Here is a 24,318-nt window from a genome sequence, read left to right as displayed (position 1 = left end):
CGTCCAGCATCGCAAAGAAGGAAGGAAAAGGGGGATGTGTGTTTCAGTTTAGAGGGTAACTGGGGGGAAGTATTACTTCGAGGAAATGACAATAAATGGAAGAGGTGGCGCAGGTGGGATTTGGAGCGGCTTCATAAGTTTGATTTAAGATAGTAGCAACAGTGCAGGAAGGGAAGAAAAATCGTACCGTTTGCTACCCTGAAACGAGAGCATGGGTTTTCTTCCCATATTAACGCATTCTTATAACACTAGGGAGTGAAGGCCTTCCCTCAAACCGTGCTGAGCTCAGAGCAAACACTTAAGAGATCCAGGCCTCCATTCAAAACTTTTAAGTGATTTTTGGGCGGTGCCATTAGGTCTGAAGAGGGAGGAGCATTCCTCTGAGAAGAACAGGGTACTTTCGGATTTATAGATCTCAAAGCCGAGGCAGATGGCTCAGACTGTCTCCATCCCGGCAGGGGAAGGACCATCGCACCCCTGGGCTGCCTCCCTCCTGAGCCCAGGGAAGCACCAGCCCAGGGGCAACCCAGCACCCACCACTTGCCTCGGCTGCTCGTTCCGCTCTTCTTAAAAACTAACGGCGTAAGAGACTCCCACGCTTATCTCTCTTTTCAGATTGTCTGGTTTCAGTTTTGAACCATTAGTTCTTTGAATGTTTCTCTCCACTCCAAGACCCCCCTCACACAGTTATTTCCCCCCTCGTAAGGTATTGCACGCAAATTGAGGTGCTTCCGAGTAGTCTTTCTGAGGAAACAATTCTTCTTCCTATCTGTTAGTGCAAATGTATTTACTCTGGGGTTGTAACTTTTTTTCTATAATGTCTCCCAGGTTACAATCTGAACTTTTAAAAGGTAGTAACTCAAATGGCGTATTTTCCCAGGATCCTTACCACAGACCTGGGAAGATTAAGTCAACTTCTTATTTCTGCTTATGTATCCAAGGACGAGTTCTTATGCTGCTGTTTCACACTGGGAGCCTATGCTGAACTGCTTGTCCAAGAGGGCTGCCAGGATTTAGGGGTAGTTACTACCTTCCACCTTCTGTAGCTATGATCTGAATATTTTACACACTGAATAAAACCATTAATTTAAGACCAAGTGCCACTAACTTCTCCAATAACACCCCTATTCCACAATGATTTCCTGATGGAAACTATTTTGAGGTTGTTGGTCGGTTCCTAAACTTTGTATCGGGTGATACTGCATAACACTCAGGTTTTAATGAGAGTAATGTGATACTGAGGGTGATAAGTGCCAAGCACTTAAATAATTCTAGGTGCACCTATGTTATAATCTTTATCAACTCTCTTTTTCAATTACTGCCCCCTCAAATAATGAAACTTACTTTTCAAAAAACCATACTGACTGATGTAAATTCTTTTGAGTCCTGTATCAGCTTTTGCATTATTTGGCCCAGGATGACGGTTAATGCTACCTGGCATATAGTAACCCAGTTCATTCCCTAGTTAATGGGATAATTGGTCATAAATTTGTCACATTTGGACGCTTCTGGGGTGTCTGTGCTATTCCAAGATTTACTTTCTTTTCAGTAAGACAGGTCTCTCTGCCTGCCTCAGGAGCACGCGGTGCCAGTAAAGCATGCAATGTTGGAACTAAGGAAGTGGAACTGTTTTCACAATTTGTTTACCCCCCAAGGAAAAAGAACTAAAAAAATCTGAAGAGAGCAATTTGTCTGCAGACTAAGAATATGCTTATTCTATGAAATATAGCTTTCATATTAATCGCTTCACTACATTTATAGTCATTTTCTTTGTCAAAGTAACTAGTACTTAGAAACAATGAGAAACCATACCCTGAAATTACAGAGTCTGACATAAAAGGCGGCAGCATAATTTTCGAAGAAAACTGGTGGGTTCACCAATTAATTTCTTTGCCTGCCGTACTGACTTCCCTCTAAAGATTTCGAAGTGCTTAAAAAAGTACAGTGCACTCCATAACGCAGCGCTAACTTGCTGGGAAAGCTAGATGGGGTTGCGGTCTTCCTATTAGCAACTAGCTGTAGATGCAGGAGATGTTTTTACATCATCTGGCAGGGTAGTATCTGACAGCTTTTCTTGTCTGTCATCTCAACTGTAAGTTGCAAACTTCACTTCAGCGTGCCAGGAAGGGAGGTAGGACTTTAATTTAGTGGGTGATAGAAGAGATCAGGGAACTGATCTGCACCGAAGGATCCAGAATGCTGTCTGAAGCCAACTAAAACAAGAGGTCCTGGGCAGTATCTCTTCACCTCTCCTTCCCTCCCAGCTTTAAATGATGTATTGCTGTCACAAAATCTGTGGAGTAACTGGGAATTGCGAGCTGTCTTCTGCCTCCTACTCTGTTTTGTTTCTGTGATTCTCACAGCAAGAAGGTTAACTGTATCTTATCATTTTGGGGTTTACACTGATACTTATAGCCATCAAAAAGCTTGCTGTCAATGTAACTGAAAAACGAAAGCATACTGCAGATTTTTATCAGACACGATTCATAAAAAGAGATGTTAGGACCCTCTTTCTTCTCTATATAAATGACTAGTTGAGTGACATAACTTTTGATAGACACTGTAAAGAATAATATGCTTTCTGTAGTTTTAATTTTAAGCATGTCCACACTGGATGAATTATCATATTTTATGTGTGAATACATAATAGTTTTATGAAACTCACAACTTGGCTGAATTCCCAGAAACCTTTGAGACAGTCATATAGAAAAGTTACTGATTTTTAGATCTGATTAGGAAGCTTACAAACTCTGTGTGTGTAATCTTGGAAGCCAAATTAGCCATAACAACAAAAAAAAAATTAGAAACTATCTGTGTAATTTTTTCCTAACTAAATGTTACTTTGATCAACACCCTTTTAAACTCTATCTGGATGATCTGACTATTAGTAAGTAAGTACATTCCTTCAAATATAAGACCCCATGTATATATATCTCTCTGCATTTTCAAAGGGAGAATGAAGTGTGTTAGGAGACCAAGTTATCAGATACTAAAGCTCTGATCTACAAATTCCAAAGTGAATCTTTGGCAAGTCAAACCAGATCCTTCGCTCCTTCGTGATTTTTCCAAGCAGGTTCTAGGCTAACATGATGTGGGAAAACCACTGGGAGTATGAACGTAGGGGGACTCTCTGTGTGTGTTATTCAAAGAGATGATTGCTTCTAGGATTACTTCCCCTACTCCACAGATAAATCTCATCTCTCAAGTGCTCTCATTAAAATAAGCAAGTTAAACTCACAAGTTATTTAGTACATAGCTTCATATTGGGTTACTGTATTCCACACCTAAATATAACGTTTTAAGCCAAAAGCTTGTATCATTTTCCCCCCACCATATCAGTTTGTCTAATCTTAAATATATTGCTTCATTTCACCAACCATCTCAGAGTTAGTATCTTTCCACTTGATTATTGTTACAGTATTACTTTCAAAAAACAAATAGGTTTTTATGACAATAAACAATTTTTTTGCAGCCTTATAAGTGTTTTTAGAGTCAGACAATGACAAGAGAAAATCCCTTTTATATATACTAACTTATGGAAATACTATTAATCTTATTCCGTGTTGGTCATTAAATAGCCATTTTGTAACCAATAATATAAGTCTTAGACAAAGACTACCCATTACACAAACACTGTGGGAAAAGAGTTTGTAAGAAAATGGAAGACTAAGTAAGGCCTTGAATAGCTTTATTGAAATCTGTATAAATAAACATGCGCATTTCAAATGTAAACCCAAGTGAACTCAAGTGCAGACAAAATTTTAACCTCTGTCATGCAGGAGGTTAGTTTACATTTAAAAAAAAAAACCTCAAAGCAGCTTTAAAATACCAGGATGAAACACCAGTTTTAATATCAAGGTATAAAGCAAAGCCATGTCCAACATACCTCATTTATATCCTGGTCAAATGCAATTTTTTAAACTTTTTAATGCTAACATAAATAAATAATTTACCAAAATGTGCACTCACAGAGTGAACTTTTATTTACAATACACAATTTATAACCTATTGTATTTGATTAGTTCAAGTGAAGAACATCATACTTTTTGCTTTTTTCTTTTTTAAATTATTTGTTTAAACAGTGGGACACAAAGCAGTTCTCCAGGTAGTAGATATGTGAAGTATGCCCCCGCACTTAAGAGCCCCTCTCAAAGGCAGTATTGTATACAAATCAACAATACATTCTTCCAACTAGATCAAAGGGAAAGCAGCAAATTAAAAAATGTTTCAAACTGTCACACTTATTTTGGCATCCTGGACTCCTGAACATAGTTAACCAAAATTCAATTCAAAGTTTGTATGCCTTATATACTGTACAGGTTCTGACTTGAACATGCAAATGCCAATTCTCTTATAATGAGTTACCTTTTCAGATACGCTGTAAGGCTATGGTGAATTCCATCAGGAACACACAAAGAAAATTAACAGGCTTACCTTTAAAGTCATTTTGTTCATTAACAATTTAAAGGCAGGTTATATTGAAAAAATTCTCATCTAAGCCCGATACACACTCATTACTATGGATACAGAATACTATCAACTCTGACCCTATTACAGAGTAGTTTGCAAGCTGTCGAACTACAAAAACTGGGGAGAGAGAACTTACAGCACAATTTTAAATTTTGGACTGACACCAGATTAAAATTATGCATGTTTTATAAGCAAGATAACAGGAGTTATATCTGCAGAGGAGATTTCAACAAGCAACAAAGGATACTTACATTTAATTGAAAAACTTTTTGTTAATGCAGCATGAAATCCAGAACCTGTTCCACAGCAGCAGTAAGATGAACATAATATTCTGGCTGCTCAACTATATCACAAAAGGTTAAAACACCTTTTCAAGCTATTTCTTCTATTGTGACCGAATTAAAAAAAAAAAAAAACCAACAACTAATTTTTAGGGAGAAACAAAAATTTGCTGTCTCAAGAAAACTACTGCTTATATATTTATGACATTTTTACTTGTAGCCTGTGTGACAGCCTAAGGAACATGTATATATTCATCCAGAAACTAGTCTTGGCAGTAGTATTCTTGCAGTACTAAGAAAATAAATGTCAGAAGTCCACAGATTTAACATTTTAGTTATTAACTCACATCCAAAACAAAAGAAAACATAATCCATCAGAACAGCAGCAGAAAACTTAAAAGGGGTTTATTTGTGATTTCCTATATATAGCTTGTGAATACAAGACTGTAAATGCATTAAAGACAATTTCTGTTTAAGTTTTTATTGTTTCACTTCAAGTACTGCACATGTTAAAATGTAATAAAGATTTACATTCTGCTATCTGAAATTCCCCATCTCAGATTTTTATTCTTAATTTGGTGGGCAATTTCACTCTTTCAATAGGTATCCCCAGTAAGAAAGTCTCTTTTATGGCTTCTAGTTCTTCCATTAGTTAGTGTGCATACAATTTTCGTTTTCTAAATCATTATCATTTTCATTGCTGTCTTCATCACTTTCTAGTGGGATGCCTGTGGCAGCTGAAGCACCTTGTTTAGTTTCCCGGTCAAGAGGGAAAAAGCCAGTTCCACTGATCGTGTCTTGTCTCTGGTAGAAGAGCACATACGCTGCTTTGGACTGTAAAAGAGAGAAGTGCAATATGCTCATGAGGCTCCAGACAAAACATTTACAATCCCAGTTATCCTTTTTTTTTTTTTGCTTCCAAGTCTACATGGTAAAATTACAAAGAAATTCAAAGCTTTCATCTAAGTTATTTTTGCATGTCGAAGCAAACAATTTTTGTTTTGTGCTGTCCTTTCATAGAATCATAGAATCATTAAGGTTGGAAAAGACCTCTAAGATCACTGAGTCCAACCGTCAACCCAACACTACCATGCCCACTAAACCATGTCCCTTTGAAAGAACACGAAATACTACCTATAAAAATTTACTGCAAGGTTCATGATTTACCCTTCATTTTTCTTCCCTCAAGAAAAAAACATTATCAACAGTCCCAATATTAGAAACACAAAAGGTACTTGCCACTATTTGGTCCTCACATGCAGTGGACACGCTACTGTCATCAAAGTAGTACCATTTTCCATCATCCTTATTATTTGCAAAAGCAGTATCTAGGACAAAAAAGTACAATGTCTAAGGACTTTGTATCTTCATAAATGTAATACAATCAGTTGCTAGAGTCTGTTACTGTCAAACACCTGACATTTAACTAACTAAAACCTATTATCACTATTAGACTCATACTTTCACACTTTTTTTTTTTTAAGCAAAGAAAGCTTAACCAATAACATTCCCCTTCTAAAGAGAATGTATAGTGAGAAAGGACAGTCAAAATAAAATCCCTCAATCACTTTGTCATTTTTCTCTCTTCTTTCAAGGAGATGCACAATGTACAAAAATACACACAAGTAAGACAAAATCAGTTGTAAGAGTACAGTAGTTCTTATGGAGCTCTTATGTTTTCTCTTTTCACAATACGCATAGCTAGAAGTATAAAAGAACCTACAATTATCCTCAAAAGCTCATTTCATATAGATTTTTGTGTTAGAATACCTGTGAAACCATTTCAAGGTAATGAAAAAAATTGTCCCTCAACCATTAAAAAATGCCATTGATTCAAAGTGATCAGTACTCAAATCAAAATAAACATGGAAAGAAAGCTGACATGTAGAATGATGATATTGAAATCAACTTACAATGCCCTCCTCCCATTCCTCCATAGTGGTTGGAGACAGCAATCAAGTTGTAGCGGCAAGGCCCTGCATTGGGATTAATAAGGAACTCTGACATGTCCAAGTCGCTGTTTAAAAAAAAAAAAAACAAAAAAAACCACACAAAAAAAACAACCAAAAGAAGGACACGTTAATAATATTTTTAACCATTTCACACTTCGGTGGTCTTTGAGCCCTTTACTTTATATTCCCCACAAAAAACACACACACCAGACTACACTGACAGTGCATCTCTCACTCTGTGAGGAGTGGAACAGGAACCAGTAATCTTAGCTAAAACTATGATAGAGTTCTTCCATACTTATCTAGTATTATTATTTTTCCAAGTTCGTACTTTTCACCTACAAGCATTTTGTCATCAGTGTTTACTGGATCCACGCATGGAAGCTGAGAACAAAACCATTTTACATAATTGCTGGGTTAAACATGTGCCCTAGTCTAACTAGGGCTAATTAGCTAACTTTTACAATACAAACTTACAAAATATTTAGGTTTCTTACTTTATTGGAAAGTCAACCAATGTATCCAACTTGTCCCTCATATATCTGCTGTAGGAAAAGCGCTTTAGATGAACTACCAGTACGGGGGGCAGTGACCACAAGTCTAACTTCTTGGTAGCTTGCTGATGTTCTTTACAGTTTGGACAATACCTAAAAGAAAAAAAAAAAAAAATTCAGATTTAAAATAACTGCAGTCCATATGTATGTTAAAATACATTACTGTAGAGAAAGCCAGTAACATGAGAGGAACTGAATGAGCAAAAGCTGAAACAGAAACAGATGTTCCATCTCCTGTTACTAATGCCACTGATATCCCTTCCAGTTTAAAACATGAGGTGCTAGTGTGCAAGCGTGCTCACAGTGAAGCTCGACAGCATTTTAAACACAAAAGTAGCACCCCCCAATATAGGATTCTTATCTCCTATAGTAGTCCCTGTATCTTTAGTTAAAACACAGCTTTCTCATATTTTACAAAAAAAGACAAATGGTTATGAAAATACTTCAGGAAAACTGACTATATGAAAAGCCATAAATAACAGACAACTATGGTTCTTCCAACTTTAAATTTCCAAATTCATCCATCTCCCACCCCATTCTACCTACCACTAAAACCAGATAACAGTGACTACTGGAACCTGAAAAATTCCGTACTAAAAAAACTTGCCTCCTTAGTAGGCAAGTACTAAACAGGCTGTGACTTATAAATTTCTGTTCCCTGCAATGCATACTTGAATCTTTCAAGAACTAAGGCTCAGGGAGGAAGGTAAGTAAGAACAATGCATGGAAGCAACTCTTCTGTGAAATGGTCTACGCATATTCTACATCTTGGTATCTAACAAGTAAAGATCTAGGAAAAAAAAAAAGAGATGAGCCCTAATTAAAAAAAGACTGCACAAGTGTCTTCACATAGCAACATCAGATAAAGAAAAGAAATTAGAAGAACTGTAAGGGCAGGTTGTAATTGGAGAACTGTTTTCCCAGTTGGCTTAGAATATCTGGAATACAGATAGCACTGGACTAGGGATGACAAGGTCTCGTAGATTAGACCTGTGAAGACTTGGCAAATGAACAAAGAATGTGATTAATGACCTCTGGTGAGACATATCTAGTAGCAACTGCTTGACTTCAGTAGTTGTATTTTGTAGTTTAAATACTCTGCTTAAAATATGCTGCAAAAATGGAAGTGCTTCACCATACTTGAGTTATACGGTATCTCAAATAGTCTATCCAGTGTTGTATAATCTAGCCAACCCAGAAAAAAATGAGACTTTGTAAGTCAGCCCCCTCCCCTGCCCAAATAAAGGAGGATCTCTGGTGACAAAGTTTGGAAGTTTCCAAAACTTTTACGTATCCACAAGAGAAAAAGTGGCGGACCCTCTTTTCAAACTTAATTCTGAGCTTCAGGTGTTGATGAAGAATTCCTATCTGCTAGAAAATTCCTGGAGAAGAAGGATCTTACAGGAACATCCTATTAATTGTGAATATTCAGATATGATTCCAAATCATAATTTGGAAGAATCATGAATCAGAATAAAAGTCTCTGCCAAAAACTTAATGGTTGGAACATGAATTTGAGAGGTTCTACTGACTACAGACATCCCCCATCCCATAAACCTGTTGTTTAAGCACATCCCTATCTCATGTATCAATGCAAGGCAAGTTATGTATATGCATAAAAAAAACTTCAGTATGCACCAACCTTTCTCATCTCAGAAATGAATATTTGTTTAAACCACTGCATTGGATTTGGCACAATATTATTCATTTGCTGTGGATCACAGTTCACAGACTAGAATATCTTATGGATCTACCCTTTGTCCTTATTCTGAATGCATTAATTATCTCCCATACAAACATAACCTTCTGTATACGGTAACAATTTTAGTTAAGCAATGGATCAAAATAAAAAAGATTTTGAGAATTTTCAAATACACTTGAAATGACAACATTCAAAATACCATTAAAAAAATCAATTAGGTATCTCTGTTAATGTTCAAGTGTGTTTTTGATTACGTTTTGAGAAATACACCATAGAACATAATGATTTTAATTCTTTGTCCTTACCATGGGTCTTCAGCACCTAGTTTTTCCTTTGTTGTGAACAGCTCAATGCAATCTTTTAATTTCACAAAAGGCTTTTTGGGAGGCTTATATTCCACACTTTCATGTTTTTCAAAATCCTAAAGAGAAGTATGTCTTGAGTTAAGAGAACAAATGAAACAAAACTCATTTTAGTGATGTCGTCTTACTATAAACAGTAACTACAAAGCTCCTATATATGGAAAAACTGATCAGAAACCATTCAAGCAAAAAGTTTTCACAGCTTCAGATTTACTTCCAAATTAGTAAGCCTCAGATTTGCTAATTACTTAGATGTGTAAATGAAGTTTATTTATGACAACACAATTACTATGAGTAACGTGAAAAAAAGATACACTAGCTTCCTCTTTTAAAGACTTACAATCTCTTATGTCACATTAATTAAGTTGTATTTTTCACATTTAAGTTTTATTAGTGCTGGAAAGGGGAGCAAAATAAACAGCTTACCTCTGCTGCACTATCATCAAAATATCTTTTCTTCAATTCAGGATCCCAATCCAAAGCAAGGAAAGATCTTTCTAAGATTAAAAACATGTTTTTTCTTAATATTATTTCTTGCTTTACGTGAAATTGTATTAACCTTGGGCAAACACTCTTCAAAATGAATTAAACAATGCTATCATGAATTTAAAATGAAAAATTGAAGCACACACAATTTCTGCATTTCTAAGAGTTAATTACAATAACAAATTAATTATTTATGCAGAATTTACTATGGGAAAAAAAGATATATCAAATCGCACAAAGAGAGAATGAAACACTATTCTATGCAAGTGGAGTCAGAAAAAAGTATCAGAATCAAATGTTGCCCAACCTGTTCCCCATGACTTACCATCAAGCCTAGGTTGCCTATCATCAAATCTAATATGCCTGGTATCGTCTTTGATGTAGTTTATGTCAGTATTGCCTAAATTATTGAACTGGAATGTAAACAATCGCTTTTTGTGTCCCGTGAGTGGTTGACCTTTGCAAGTTTCCTCAGTACATAATCCATTTTCAGAGTCATTGTCACCTCCAACTGAGTCTTCTGACTGGCTGGTTTCGTTCTCTGAAGGAAGTTCTTGATCCTGGCTGGATTCATCATCTTGTTCATCTGTTTCCATTTCACCTGAAACAATTGGAAGAATAAGGAGGAAGAAATGAGGTAGAATAACAATAATTGAAAGACACTACAGAATTAACTTCAGTTTCAAATTGAACATAAAATACTAAACAAGTGTAGATATTCCAGTCTTACTTGGAGATCCTTCTTCATGTATTCCATTTGGGCCATTACCATTGATACCATGGTCCTTACAGCAATGTAGGGATCCTTCGGTGTCTTCGCTTTCAGTACATGTTTTTACATATCGGCTAAATGTAACAAATGAAAGCAACAGTTAGAATCAATGGATTTTTAAATATTTACATTGTTCAAGCCAGACAATAAAGTGGTTACAGCAAATCCTTTCTAGTGTACTGTATTCCTGCACTACTTTCTGATTTATTCAGAATTAATAGTTTTATTGCCTAACATCTACTGTTACAGGCACATCTGAAATTCTGCTCATCTATGATCTTATGTTTTTGGCAGTTACTTGATTTTATACAACTTGATTTTTGGTATTAGTCTCTGTTTGTCCAGAAATCACTTCTTTAACTATTCATTAACCATATTTTTTACACAAAAAAACATATGGGTTCATTTACAGAGAAAGCTACATCAACAGAAAATGAAGCATAAATTTAAATTGGCAGTTATATGATTCTAATTTCTTCCACATAATGACACTTATTCCAGTCTAGTTTCAGAAAGTGTCTACCATATTTTGCAACATAAATTAGTATATAAACTTGTATAGTACATTCAGGAGGTATAACCATAGCAGAATAATTGGCAAAACGTTTCCAGTTTACCAAGCCCTAACAAACACCTATGGATACAGCAGAATTAGTTCCCCTAAACTGACAATACAGATTGACTCTCTATCGTCTTCTCAAATAATTTTTGGATGAGGTCATGCTAACAAAAAATCAAATTAAAATTCACACTAGTTCATATCTCAAGTGGCTAAAATTTTAGATTTAATGTATTTAACAGAAAGCAAATAAAAGACTAAGTACTCTAATCAGTTTGTTAGCAATACATGTAAAAATAAATGCTTACTGATTCCAACCATTAGCATTATTCATAAGAAATGCGTTTTTCTCTAAACAATAACCTTACCACATTCTTAGCAGCAGCAGGTTATACAGTTTATCTTCTGTATTGTTTCTAGGCACTGCTATGAGAAAAGGTTGACCAAAGAGTGAAGAACCACTATGGCTGTAGCTAGTGTGCCTGCACTTTTCCCTTAAACAAACAGGAATTATAACTTGTTCTGTATCTTCTGTTCTATTGATAGCAATTTCAAATCTAAAAGAAAAACAATCAGAAATAGAAAGGACAACTGTCATTTAAAAGGCTACAAAGGGGAAAAATTAAAAAATAATAAAATCCCCAAGATTTGTCTTTATCTTATGTTTAGGTTTTAATCCTTTGCAAATAACTAAAAAAAAATTGCAAAGAGACATGAAGCATGTTATCTGTACTTACACATAAATGTCATCACGTTCCATAATACTACTTAGATTTTCATCCATGCCAAATATCCTGTGGAACCTGTGATTGTATATATCAGTAACAATCATCTAAAAAGAAAATGGAGTATACATCATTAAATCAGGTTAATATGTGCTCAAATGTTCATTGTTGTACTTCATATAAGAAATCACTCTTACCTTATCTGCAGCAACACCAGACAAAGCTGACAATGCTGTGCAAAGATCCAATATATTTCCAATTTTGGGAACAACTACTTTGTACTAAAAAAAAATACAATGTCACTTAATTTCTTAAGAGAACAAATATGCATAAGAAAAAACCCAAACAACTTATCACATGTTCAGCATACTTCACGGACTTCTTTCAGATTCTTGAACTTAAGGTGTAAAGTATGTAAATCAACTAATGCAAATTCCGACAGCTACTGAAAAACATACTAGTTACCTTCACAACTTTACTCATACAAACACGCACACTTTGAATACTACATTTATTAGTTTATACAATGCTTTTTTTGTAATGTTATTTTATTTTCTCCGTAAGAAGACTAACAGCACCAATTATTTAGATTTATATTTCAAGAGCACCTACTTATTTAAGCATTTAAATAGTATGCATGCTATTTATTAGATTCTTAAATTTGGAATACAACACAAGTTGTTTATAAAGTATTACTGGGGCAAAAAGCAATGGCAGGCAATGGATAAAGACTGAATTCTAATTTCACATGCAGAGAGAGAACCTGATGATTAACAGTCAAAGAAAACCTCTCTGTGGCTTCCCTTAGTGCAGTACACCTGCAGTTTGTAATGAAACTCCACACGGGACTCTTACCTGTTATTTGCATAATAAATAAAGACAGGATTAATTAGAAATAAGGTATTGTAACTTTGTAATTAATTGCCAAGTACAGCATGCGTTTGGTATCTCCTTAAGTCTTAATAGTTATTTAGACTCACAAAAGCTCTGCTGAACTCGTACTCTTCCCAAACTCTATTCATTCCTACATAACCATCTCACATGTCATACAGGTGTCCCTTATGCAAGCCTGTTCTCACAAAAAACTAAATTTCTAGCAGGCTCATCTCCCACTAGTTAATACATGTCCGTTTATCTTTGACTTCCCTAACTCATACTCCCTTTGAGAACACTCCCTTTTCCCCCACCTTCCTTCTTATAGTACTCTGATTTCAGGCGTTAAAGCCTTTTTGCAAGTCTGCCTAACTGCCCATGTCTTACTTATTTCACCTATCCTCGCCTACCCTATAAGGTACAGCTAGAACCATTTAATCATGATTTTGTTACCATAACCTATGTACATAGTTTCATGCCATTCTAAGGTGTATAATGCCATCCTTCCTAAAAAAGGCAAGAGATGCTCTTTACAAAAAAATCTCATCTGAAATTTCTTTTGGCTATTAAGTGATAGCATAGAAGAATTCAGGACTACCTAATATATGTAGTCATGGGGTTTTTTGCACCACTTATTACCAATATTTGCCTTTTGAGGCTAAGAAACTGAGGAAGTAAGTCTGGATTAAGTGTATAAATATTTTTTTTATAACCATACAAATTCATTATAGCAACACTAAAATAAAAAATGAGGACAGCATTTTAAAGATTAAGAAGCCTTATTAACACAACCATAAAGAAATTACCAATATCTTCCTTGAAACTGATAGAAATGTAAGAAGGTATGTATAGTCTTCCTCAGGCTTTCTAAGTAGGACTTCAGAACACATACCAGAAAACTAAAGCTTGTTGGATTCGCTTATTGTACTTACAAATTTAAAAAATGTAAAGGAACTCAGGTTCATTGTTAATGCCACATGAATCAGTTTTGTACATAAACAAGAGGCTTACCTGCATAGGCTTTGCAAGTGGATCCATTCTAACTAAATAAACTTCCAAAGTGCGTTCTTTTTTCATGGGTAATGGAAGTGTCAAGTAACAAAAGGGATCAAAGGTTACAGATATCTTAGCACATTCAGGACAAACTAGAGTAGATTTAAAAAGGCCATGAAATATATCTACAATGATGGAATCATTTCTTTTTAAATGGTTTTCCCAGGCTTCTTCAGCAACCACCTGTAATTAAAGCACGACAAAATAGTAGGAAATGAATAGTGAGAATTATTAGTAAGAGTGCTTGACAGAACATTCTCAGTTACCACCTAAACATAGAAATCTCACTCCAAAGGATCCTGTATGATATGTTACTACTATCAGGGTCACGAATTAAAAGATGTGTGCTTTTCCTAGGACAGAGATTCTGTCAGTGGTATTACATAGTCTGAGAGAGACTTCAAGTGGCTTGGGGCAAGACAAAAGCAAATAAAACTAAAAATTCCATCCAAAGTAACTCATACTCGTAACAAACGGAATTATCTATACACTTGCAGCTCAATGCTAGAAGAGTTTCCCTAAAGTAAGATTATTGGAGAGGGACAGAATGCTGCATACTGTAGATATAAGAATAAAAGAACAACAGAAGGGAAATTGTTTTTCCAACTGAACTCAGCATTGAATTGAACAAAAAGGTCTTAACAAAGCCTTAACACCCTCCACCCTCCCAATTATCTTCCAAATAAACAGAAATTTCCACAGGTACTTGAACAAGATCTCCACTTTAAGGTCTCAGCTTTTTTTCTGAAATCTCTTCCAGAAAAAGCAACATGTGATCAATGTCCCAACCCTTCAATGAACAATCATGTGGAAGTATCTTGCAACGTATAGCCTTGACTAAAATGAAGACGATCAACACCAAAAACACTACCTTGTCTGGTCTCCCGTCTGCATCCTTTAACTGAATGTAAGGCTTTTTCCTAATTCGATTCAAATCCTCATGTAATCCATCCAAGAGAAAAGCCAGTAGCTCTTGACAATCTTGTTGCTGATAACCAGAAAATTGTGGTGCAAATCGTCCCACTTGTGTCTTAAAAACAAAACCAAAACAACCAAAACAAATACTTCTGGTACCTTAATTTTTACAAAGAATAGATACTTCCGAGATGCTACAGCAGAAAGTTGAAAAGATAAAACTTAAAGTTATAAAAGATAAGCTTTTCAATGGAGACAGGAAGCCAAAACTAATTCTCAAAGACCAAAGCACAAGGGCAGTTGACACTTATTTAAATACACATCCAAGTGTTTTAATGGTTAAATGAATGGACTGCATACTGATGAATATTACTTCAAATTCTCATTCTTGCCTATTTCCGTAAGTTTTGTATACTTAAACTACAAAACCAAAACTGACAATGTACATTCAGGTTATATTCCCTACTGACCTTAAATGCTCTTGGGGTAACATAGCTGTATTTTCCTGACCACATTTGCTTGATAAGCTCTGCATAAGATTTTGCTATTTCACCTCGCATTCCTAAAGGATTGTCAAAATTCAGCTCTTCTTGGTATTTATCATTGAGGAAGTATTCTGTAAGAGGAGGTGTGTTGCTCAGACACTGTAAATAGAAACATAGAATTTTTAGAACAGTGATTGGAATTAGTTTTGAACAAAGAATGTTTGAACTTTGTTAAAGCAGTCATGAACAATACTTTAAACTGTAATGCCTAGTGCCCACAAGGGAAAAAAAAAAAGTCTTTTCCAGAAACAAATTATGGTTTTAAACCAAGACTGGCTGCAGCTATCATTACGAGTTATGCACAGATAATATTTTTCAAAAGCTTTCCATCAGAATTTGTTAGACATAGTAGTCCAGCCAACCACAGTGCGACAACACAATTTGTATCAAGGTTCAAAATAAACAAAAGAATGGTTTTTGATACATGAATAGTAGCTTCATGAAACTCCTTGCTGAAAGTTGTTATAGATGCACAAAGTTTACAGGGCCTCAAGAAAAGACTGCATAGGTACTTGGAAGACAGAGCCAATAGGGCTTATTAAATCAAATTACACCACATTCAGAACAACATGTGAGCAGAAAATAGTTGAAAACAGAGAGATTTTTTTTGGCAGGAGTGGGAGGGAAGGGAAGGTGAGGATGCTTGCCCTATTCCTTCTCTTCCTAGGCATCTGCTTATGGATGCCGTTGAAGACAGCAATCTATGCTAGATGGACTGGACCTTGAATCAGAATTGGTGCAGCCCTTCCTATGTTCTTTTAAATTTTGTGAACCTGTTTGGAGCTGAAATTAGTTCAAAGAAAGTAAGGGCCTTGGTTTAGACTGAGATAATGACTTATCCTCTGTACCAGTTTGTCTCTTCTGTCAGCACTTAGAGACAGCAGGATGTAATCACTGAAGTATTTACAATTTTAGGAAACCATTTTGAATTTTTGTGTGCTACTCCTCATTACACTCCTTTAAACAAAACCTTTTCCATCACTCAGAAATGATCCCCATGCCATGCCTTAGCATATAGATTTAGCAAAGTTTCTTCATTAAATATTATAAGCTTTTCTGCATTCTTTCCTCCATTAAAGATTCCAAGAAAGGTCAAATATTTCATCAGCCTCATCTGCCTCTCTGCAAACAAGGGGAAGAACAAAAATTTTAGCTCCACATACGCTACTGCATAAGATGCAACAATTGAGACTAGAAGAATGACAACTTTATTGAGCAGGGCAAAAAAAGTTATTCCTATTTCTGCCTATCATACCTCTGTAATATCACAAAGGAAAACCAGTTATATGCTGTAGAGAGCCGAGTTTCATGGCCATATCGCACTCCTTTCTTTCCCTCCCTTTTCACCTAAAGCTTTGATGAGCTGTCAACACTGCAAAAAAATCCTCATATTACAGGCCCTTTTGGACACAGAGGGTTGAAGAAAGCTCATTTTTCTCTTGCTACATGGCAAAGAGCTTTCATTCCTAGTAGTGGTGATCTCAAGCCCCCCCTACCTCACAGATCTGTATTGTCAGTTCTGAACTGATCCATGCAGCTAAGAGGAGAAACATTCAGTCTCTCAAATCCACACAGAAGTGGTCAATCAATTTTTAGCATCAACCTAAATGAATTGATGGACTACCAAGTTCCACCAGATACCCAGAAACAATACAGTGCAAACCATGCTAAACTACCTATAAATAAAACTACACTTTAGGTAAAATTGCATGTTCAATCTGAATGATGTGACAAATCCTACTGCCCAAAGAAGTCCTGCCCCTTCCCTGCTGATCCTCATCTGATTGCACAATAAACACAGTCTCTCACTTAACCTGTCAAAAAACTATTTTTCCTCCTCACTTTTTTTCTGGATTACTTTTGGGCTGGTTTAGGAAATCAAATCAGTTCAGCTGATCAGTTTAGCGTGAGTAATGTCCAGAACAAGGAACTAAATAATGCAAAAATAGTAAATTTTTCTACAGGTTCTTAGTCAAGCACTACACAATGTGCTGACAGTGTTGTTTCACCAAAAAACTAACTTATCTTTTTCTAGTTTTCAGCTGATAAATTAGTTTTGTCACTTTCTCAGAATATTAATTTATATTCATATGTATAAGTCAGGAAGATTACTACAGGTAATTTCCCTTTTTCCTTATAACAACTTCCACATTCCAACATAAGGTGACACTGATGGTAGTACTGGAATGCACAAGTACCTATCTGAACACGGCAATTTCTAAGATATAGAGCTGACATCTCTAAAGTATCAGATGCCACAACTTGTAAAAGAGTAGCTGATAAAGGAACTAATACAGTTGGCCAAGTATCCGCTGATCTTTTCAACATAGCTGACAAAGCTAAATAATTACAAACATGTTTACTTTTTGAAAAGACTGACAATGGAGAACTATTTAAGATTATGATTAAAGTCACAGGGAAAAAAGCATCCAGAAGCCAATTTGAAAGGAAGCCTATATTCTTATTTTCTCATGATGTGGTATGTTGTAGGTTATCAAGGAAGCCTTATGGAAAACATAAACAAAAGAAACGCCATTATTAGAACCAAGACAATCTACTAGACAGCAAAGTCATCAGATATATGTGCCCTGTTCAACCTAGCGGTTTTGGGTTTTTTGTTTGTTTGTTTTAAAACAGAGACATAGGTAAACTAACAAGTATACCGACAGATGAAGAATAATAGAAACCAAAAAAGCTAAACAAATATGGTGAAACTACAGAAAACCTTTTGTGAACTAAAGAGGTAACAGAATGGCACTTCATTTCAGGTACTGCAATCTCCACAAGTTTTCTTTAACCAACAAAACTTCTGTAAAGTGCTCAGTCTCTGAACCCAAACTGGTCGTTTAGCTAAATGATCATGGGAAAAGATGGAACAGAATGTAGAAAGAAACTCCAAGACGACAAGACAAACCACAGAAGAGAAGGATCGATCTTCAGCATGACAAAAGTTAACACTGAAATTATAGTTTCATGTTACATATTAATTACTTGGAACAAAAGGAAAAAAAAAGATTTTTCTGTAGCAAAGCAATCTGTGGATAACAACTATTTATGTAATCAGTATCAAGGGATCATAATCAACCTCCAAGAAAATTAGACAAACAACGTGACTGGACGAAACAATGCTTCACACAATTTGTGCATCAACTGTTTCATGCATCACTGCATGCATTCTAAACTACTGAGTCAAAAAGGAGACCTAATCACCTGTAAAGACACATATAGTCTACTGTTTAGAGAGGACAGCTGTAACTAGTAAGGCGTAGGAGCATTAAGATGCACAGGAAAATGAACAATAAATAATCTTTATTTTTAGTGCCTTTTATACATATCAATGCTGTAGCCTCACTGGAATACTGTAATTCCATACCAGACTATGATCTTGTTAGCAAGTCTACCTGTCCTATGAAACCTTCATATAGGTGGAAAAACAATAATAAAAATAGTCACGTTATGCTTCTCTAAATCCATATAATTTAAGTATGGGAAAACACTGATAAAAGAGTTTGCAAGGACTCTGATTGTTTAATTGATAAAACAAAAATAAAATGAATGAAGAAAGAGGGCCACCAAGACAGTGTGTGGCCTGGGAGCACTTGCCCTGTGAGAAAAGGCTGAAGCATTAGGGCTTGTTCAGCCTGCAGAAGAGACTGTTTCAGGAAGACCCAAGAGCAGTCTTCTAGTACCTACAGGGAAGTTAAGGAAAAGATAGAACCAGGCTCTTCACAGTGGTGCATAGTGGGAGGACAAGAAACAATGGATGTAAGTTGAAACAAAAGAGGTTAAGGATACAAGGAAAAAAGTTTTCACTATAAGAACAGTCAAGCAGTGGAGCTGAGACGCTGTGCAGCCTTCTTGGAGGTTTTCAAGACCCAACTGGATAAAGCCCTGGGCAACCTGGTCTGACCTTAGACCCAACCTTTCTTTGAGCAAGAGGTTGCCCTAGAATCCTTCTGAAGTTCCTTCTAACCTGAATTATCCTATGATCCTAAGGTAATGAGGAAAAATTTATTCACATCCCATAAGGGTTACTACATAGAAATAATGATAAAAATAAAATTTCAAAGCAAAGAAAACATCATTACCTATTATGCCAGTGAACTGGGGAAATGAGAAGCAGACAGTAAGATCATGAAATTGAATTAAAAATTGAGTGTTCCTATAAGCATCATGGTTCTTCAGCTGTCCTACTTAATAACAACTTTATGCAAGGGATATTGAAATTTCATATTTCAGCCTTCTAATAAAAGACCAAGAGCTGACTGACTGAAAGAAAGATCCAAGTAACAGGAGAAAAAGTGAACTACTTTACACCTGTCTATCCTACTTTTGTCTGAAGCGCTTAGTGTCAGACGTGGTGAAAAGCGCTCAGCTAATACACCCCTTAACCCAAACTCCGTATGCCTATGGCAACTGAAACAGAGCACTAGAAACTTAATCGTTTCAGGTTTCAGTGAAAGATGTTAGGTTTTGTCTGGATAAACTCACAGCCATAAGTAACTGTAGAGGGAATGATAATCAGCTTTCTGAGGAAAGAAAACTGCTGAAATACTCCACTGCAAAGCTCACAACAGCTGTCGTTCAAAACTCAAGTATATATAATCACACTGATGGAAAAAACATAAAAATGAAAATGTGGGAAAAAAAAAGAAGTGTTTTTAATTAAAACATTTACTTTCATTCTTCTCCTATTTTTGAATCACAAAATGAAAACTTTGCGAACTCTCAGGTTTTCACTGCAAAAGAAAAAAAAACTTTTCCCACAGAGCTCTAATCACTAATATCCCACCAAAAGGGCAAAGCAATACTTTGGAAACATCCACAGGTGGCAGCACAGCAATGCTGCAGGAGATTCATATTCTTCTAATTTTTTTTCAGCTTAGAACATAGCCATGTACATAAGTGAATGTGAATAAAACATCTACTTGCCAAATACTCTTTTTTTTTTTTTTTTGCTTGATACGGGTTCAAGCATTCATAATATGTTCTCATAAAGTCCACAAACTCCCTCTTGTCTTTCCTGTTTTATTTAATGCTCAGATCTGCAAAAGCAGACATTTAGGCCTTAATAATAAAAATCAAGCCTTAGGTGTTAGCACTGAAGTAAATTAAAATTAGATACATGGAATACCCCTTCAAAAGAATCTGAAAAATCTATATAAAAGAAAAGTTCCAATACAACCAAAATATGAAGTAATATTGAATTATTGCTTTTTTTAATAAGAAACAGTGATAAGACAACATCACTTGGGAGAAATGCAATGGTATCTTAACCTTCCTGGCCTCGTTCCTACTCAGCTTGCAGATGTTTGTGGTACCACAGAGGATCTTGCCCATCTCTTTACCATCTCTCCTCTAGTTGTCTTGAGCTTTGTAACACTGAAAGCCCCTACCTGCAAAAGCAGAGGTCTCTTTACAATAATCACTTAGCAGGAAGAAGGGGCAAGCCTTACCTTACTATAGATTGAAGAACTATTAATGAACTTGCAACAAGATTTAAGAAACTGCCAGGATTATCACATTTCTACCTAGTATGGTTACAGGGCAAAAACCTTCAGACAAGTTTGTCAGACTCTGGAGAGCAAGATGTGCAAGGAACCGGCGCTCTTCTTCAAGGAACACTGATAACAGTTCTGATGTAAACCATCTTCACTGTACATGAGACGAGAGCAAAGAGAAGCTGTCTGAGAAACAAAGTGGTTTCTGAAGCAGAAATGGCTCTTATGTGAACACTAAGGGGCCTCAGTGTTGTCTGGGAAGGATGAAGATTTGAGAAAAGTGGTAATCAGCAGGAGAGTGGATAAACTAAACGCTGCTTCTGTTGAAGGAAACTACATTGATTATACTCAGCACTGACTGAATGGAAAGGATCAAAGCAGTGCTTTGGAATAGAACATGATTGGAATTGGAAACTATTTCAGAGTCTAAAACTCTACAGTAAACTATTTTGTTTAAAGAAAACAGATTTATCCTGATAAACAATCCTGTGTTGACATAATTGTGAAGGAAGACACCTTAAGAAGGTAAATAAGCTAGAGTAGATAGCCAAAGCACATCAGAGATATACAGAATAGTTGAGGTTGGAAGGCACCTCTGGAGATTGTCTAGTCCAACCCACCTGCTCAAAGAAGGGTCACCTAGAGCAGGTTGCTTGGGACTGTGTCCAGTCAGGTTTTGAGCATCTCCAAGGATGGAGGCTCCACAGCCTCCTTGGAAAACCTATTCCGGTGTTTGATAACCCTCACTGTAAAACAAAAATTCTTATATTTAAATGGAATTGCCTGTGCTTCAGTTTGTGCCCATTGCCTCTTCTCCTTTCAGTGGGCACCACTAAGAAAAGTTCGGCTCAGTTTTCTTTCTTCTCCCCCACCAGGTATTTCTACACGTTGATAAGATCGCTCTGGAGCCTTCTCTTCTCCAGGCTGAACAGTCCCAGCTCTCTCAGCCTCTCCACGGAGGTCAGATGCTGCAATCCCTTGATCACCTTTGTGGCCTCTCACTGGACTTGCTCCAGTATATTCCTGTCTATCTCTCTGGTACTGGGGAGCCCAGAAGTGAACCCAGCACTCCAGGGGTGTCTCACCAGTGCTGAGTGGAAGGGAAGGATCACCTCTCTCAGCCTGCTGGCAATACTCTTCTCAATGCAGCCCAGGAGGCTGTTGGCTGCCTTGGCCACACGGACACATTGATGGCTCATGTTCAGTTTTTTGTCCAGCAGGACCCCAGGTGCTTCTCTGCCAAGCTGCTTTCCATCCGGCCGCCTGCTCCCTAACCCAGTGTGTACCAGTGCCTGGGGTTATTCCTCCCCAGGTGCAGGCCTTTGCATTTCCTTTGATTGGACTTCATGAGGTTCCTGTCTGCCCAGGAACAGAAATGCCCTTCCATTTCACCAGCCTGCTGAGGTCCCTCTGAATGGCAGCACACCCATCTGGTGTATCAGTCTCTCCTTCCAGATTTGTGTCAGCTCTAATCTTGCTGAGGGTGCACTCTGCTCCATCATCCAGGTCAAAGCCTAGAGCACCCAATATTCCCAAGCAAAATTCCTTAGTCTGCCACCCACATACTATCTAGGCCCATCCCTTCATTGCTTCCAAGATTAGACAAGATGAAACGTGTCCAGAGTGCTTCGGCCATAGGCATTACACCTCTAGCCAGAATAATACGATGTTACTCCGGTAACAGTAGGAGGCAAAATTAATGGCAAATGAGTGCAGTGAAATGTATGCTTTCAGTGTAATTGGAAAAAAGGTAGAAGCTAAGTGGCGGCAAGAAGAAGAAGACAGTAGAACTTTCAGTCTGCGAGACCTTAGTATGTTAAGAACATGTCATACTTTCACTAAAAAACACTTTCATGGATTTCTTAGATAACATTAAACTGAACAATACTTTCTTTGAGAGATATAGTAGGTAGAACTGAAAGATACTTCACACTTGCTTGCTAAGAAAGCTGCCAAATAATGCATTTGAAAAAACACACCATCAAGGACATACTAAAGGTACTGTGTCAAACTAAAAGCTGCACTGCTTTTCTTACCCAGAGAACCGTCTTGTGAATCAGCAAAATTGTATTTATTAATTTACACTACAGTTTCTCAGAACTTATTTGAACACTTGATTCCCTAGATATAACTGAAAAGCAATGAAGTCAAAGCTGACATGATTTAGAACACAGACCTCAGAATTAAATCCAGTTAACGCAATGGGATACTGATGTGAACTGTAATAAGTTTGTTAAGCTGTACAAGATTCCTAAAGGCAATACCCCATGCTTGTAATTCTCACCTAAAAGGTTACTTTTAAGTCTACATGTATGCAAATTCATGTATACCAGCTTAACAAAGGTTTGAATAAGTAATCAAAATTATCCTTGTTTTTAATGAGCCTAGCCTGACGAATATTGTGTCAAAATAAAAAAAAAAAAAAAAAAAATCTTACTATGTACTAAGAATATTCTTTTAATTCAACTTTTAAAAGACAATTCTGGTTCACACACTAGACACAAAAATATATTCTTTTTTTTTTCTTTACAATAGCATAATGACACAATTCAGTAGTCAAGAGAGGTTACATATAGCACTTTTATTTAGAATGGATGCTGCAAAACGTGTGACCCTCTCCCTTTCAGTTTAGCCATCTTTCATGCTAAAAAAAAAAATTTGAATTACTTCCTGTTCAACTTCTCTTCAAGTATCCTCATGAAAACATTTTTAGAAACAAGAATAAACTGAATTTTATGGATGCCTTATGTAAATAATTATGGAATAACCATGGAATAGACCATTACAGGCTTGGGTCTGACTGGCTAGGAAGCAGCTTTGCATCATATGACACAGTGGTCCTTTTCTGTGGAAATGTGGAAGAGCCAGCAGCGCATCCCTGTGGGAAAGGTGGCCAATTCCAAGCTGGGCTGTATTAGCAATAGTAGCCAGAGGCAAAGGGAAGCAAGTCTTCCCCTCTATTTGGCATTTGTGAGACTGCTGCTGGAGCACTGTCCTGTTTAGGGCTCCCCAGTGTAAGAAAGGGTGGAGGAAGGCCACCAACATGGTCAGGGGGCTGGAGGACAACATAAAAGGAAAGGTTGAGAGCTATATGCATTTGTTCAACCTGAAGAAGACAAGAGTAAGGGCAGACAGAGCTCGTGGCTATTGGCAGCTACCTAATGGGAGGCTACAGAGAAGCGGAGCCAGACTCTTGTCAGAAGTGCATAGTGACAGGACTAGCGTAATGGACACAAACAGGAGGTGGGACCCACGATCATCCTGGGGTCCCTTCTAATCCAAATTATTCTCTGTTTCTATATACAAAGAAGGGATAGAAAATCTGCACAGACTATGAAACTCTGGAATATTTCTTCTTTTGAACAAATTTTAACAACTTCATAAACTTAGCTTACAAATGTACCTGAAACGACTTTTTTCCTGAACAGGCTAAAGAAGGAATTAAACCTTTTTTTTTTTCTTTCTTAATTTCACCCAAAGAAATCACAGAGTTGGGAACCCTTGTGATGACAAAGGAGGAGATTAACTCTGAAGTATGCTTGGTTAAGATCCAGTATCTTTATACTCA

The 24,318-nt window shown here is 36.6% G+C and overlaps 1 protein-coding gene across 1 annotated transcript in view; it reads right to left on the bottom strand.

The window, feature by feature from the left end:
- Positions 1 to 5,216: 5,216 nt before the first annotated feature.
- Positions 5,217 to 24,318, bottom strand: part of LOC104081093 (ubiquitin carboxyl-terminal hydrolase 15) — a 26,788-nt gene continuing 7,686 nt past the window's right edge. Inside the window, exons 3-16 of the mRNA XM_009583701.1 lie at positions 15,175 to 15,348; positions 14,661 to 14,819; positions 13,748 to 13,972; positions 12,061 to 12,144; positions 11,876 to 11,970; positions 11,507 to 11,695; positions 10,538 to 10,653; positions 10,133 to 10,408; positions 9,748 to 9,818; positions 9,265 to 9,380; positions 7,201 to 7,350; positions 6,665 to 6,768; positions 5,991 to 6,079; positions 5,217 to 5,585 (exon numbers count right to left, since the gene is read on the bottom strand). Coding sequence (XP_009581996.1) covers positions 5,400 to 5,585; positions 5,991 to 6,079; positions 6,665 to 6,768; positions 7,201 to 7,350; positions 9,265 to 9,380; positions 9,748 to 9,818; positions 10,133 to 10,408; positions 10,538 to 10,653; positions 11,507 to 11,695; positions 11,876 to 11,970; positions 12,061 to 12,144; positions 13,748 to 13,972; positions 14,661 to 14,819; positions 15,175 to 15,348 — 2,034 coding nt within the window. The 3' untranslated portion in view covers positions 5,217 to 5,399. The remainder of the gene's footprint in view (positions 5,586 to 5,990; positions 6,080 to 6,664; positions 6,769 to 7,200; positions 7,351 to 9,264; positions 9,381 to 9,747; positions 9,819 to 10,132; positions 10,409 to 10,537; positions 10,654 to 11,506; positions 11,696 to 11,875; positions 11,971 to 12,060; positions 12,145 to 13,747; positions 13,973 to 14,660; positions 14,820 to 15,174; positions 15,349 to 24,318) is intronic.

This window comes from Fulmarus glacialis, unplaced genomic scaffold, assembly GCF_000690835.1.
Source record: "Fulmarus glacialis isolate BGI_N327 unplaced genomic scaffold, ASM69083v1 scaffold13998, whole genome shotgun sequence".
In the NCBI taxonomy this organism is placed as follows: Eukaryota; Metazoa; Chordata; class Aves; order Procellariiformes; family Procellariidae; genus Fulmarus; species Fulmarus glacialis.
Note: the sequence above shows the minus strand (reverse complement) of the source record. Positions and strands in the feature narration are given on the sequence as shown.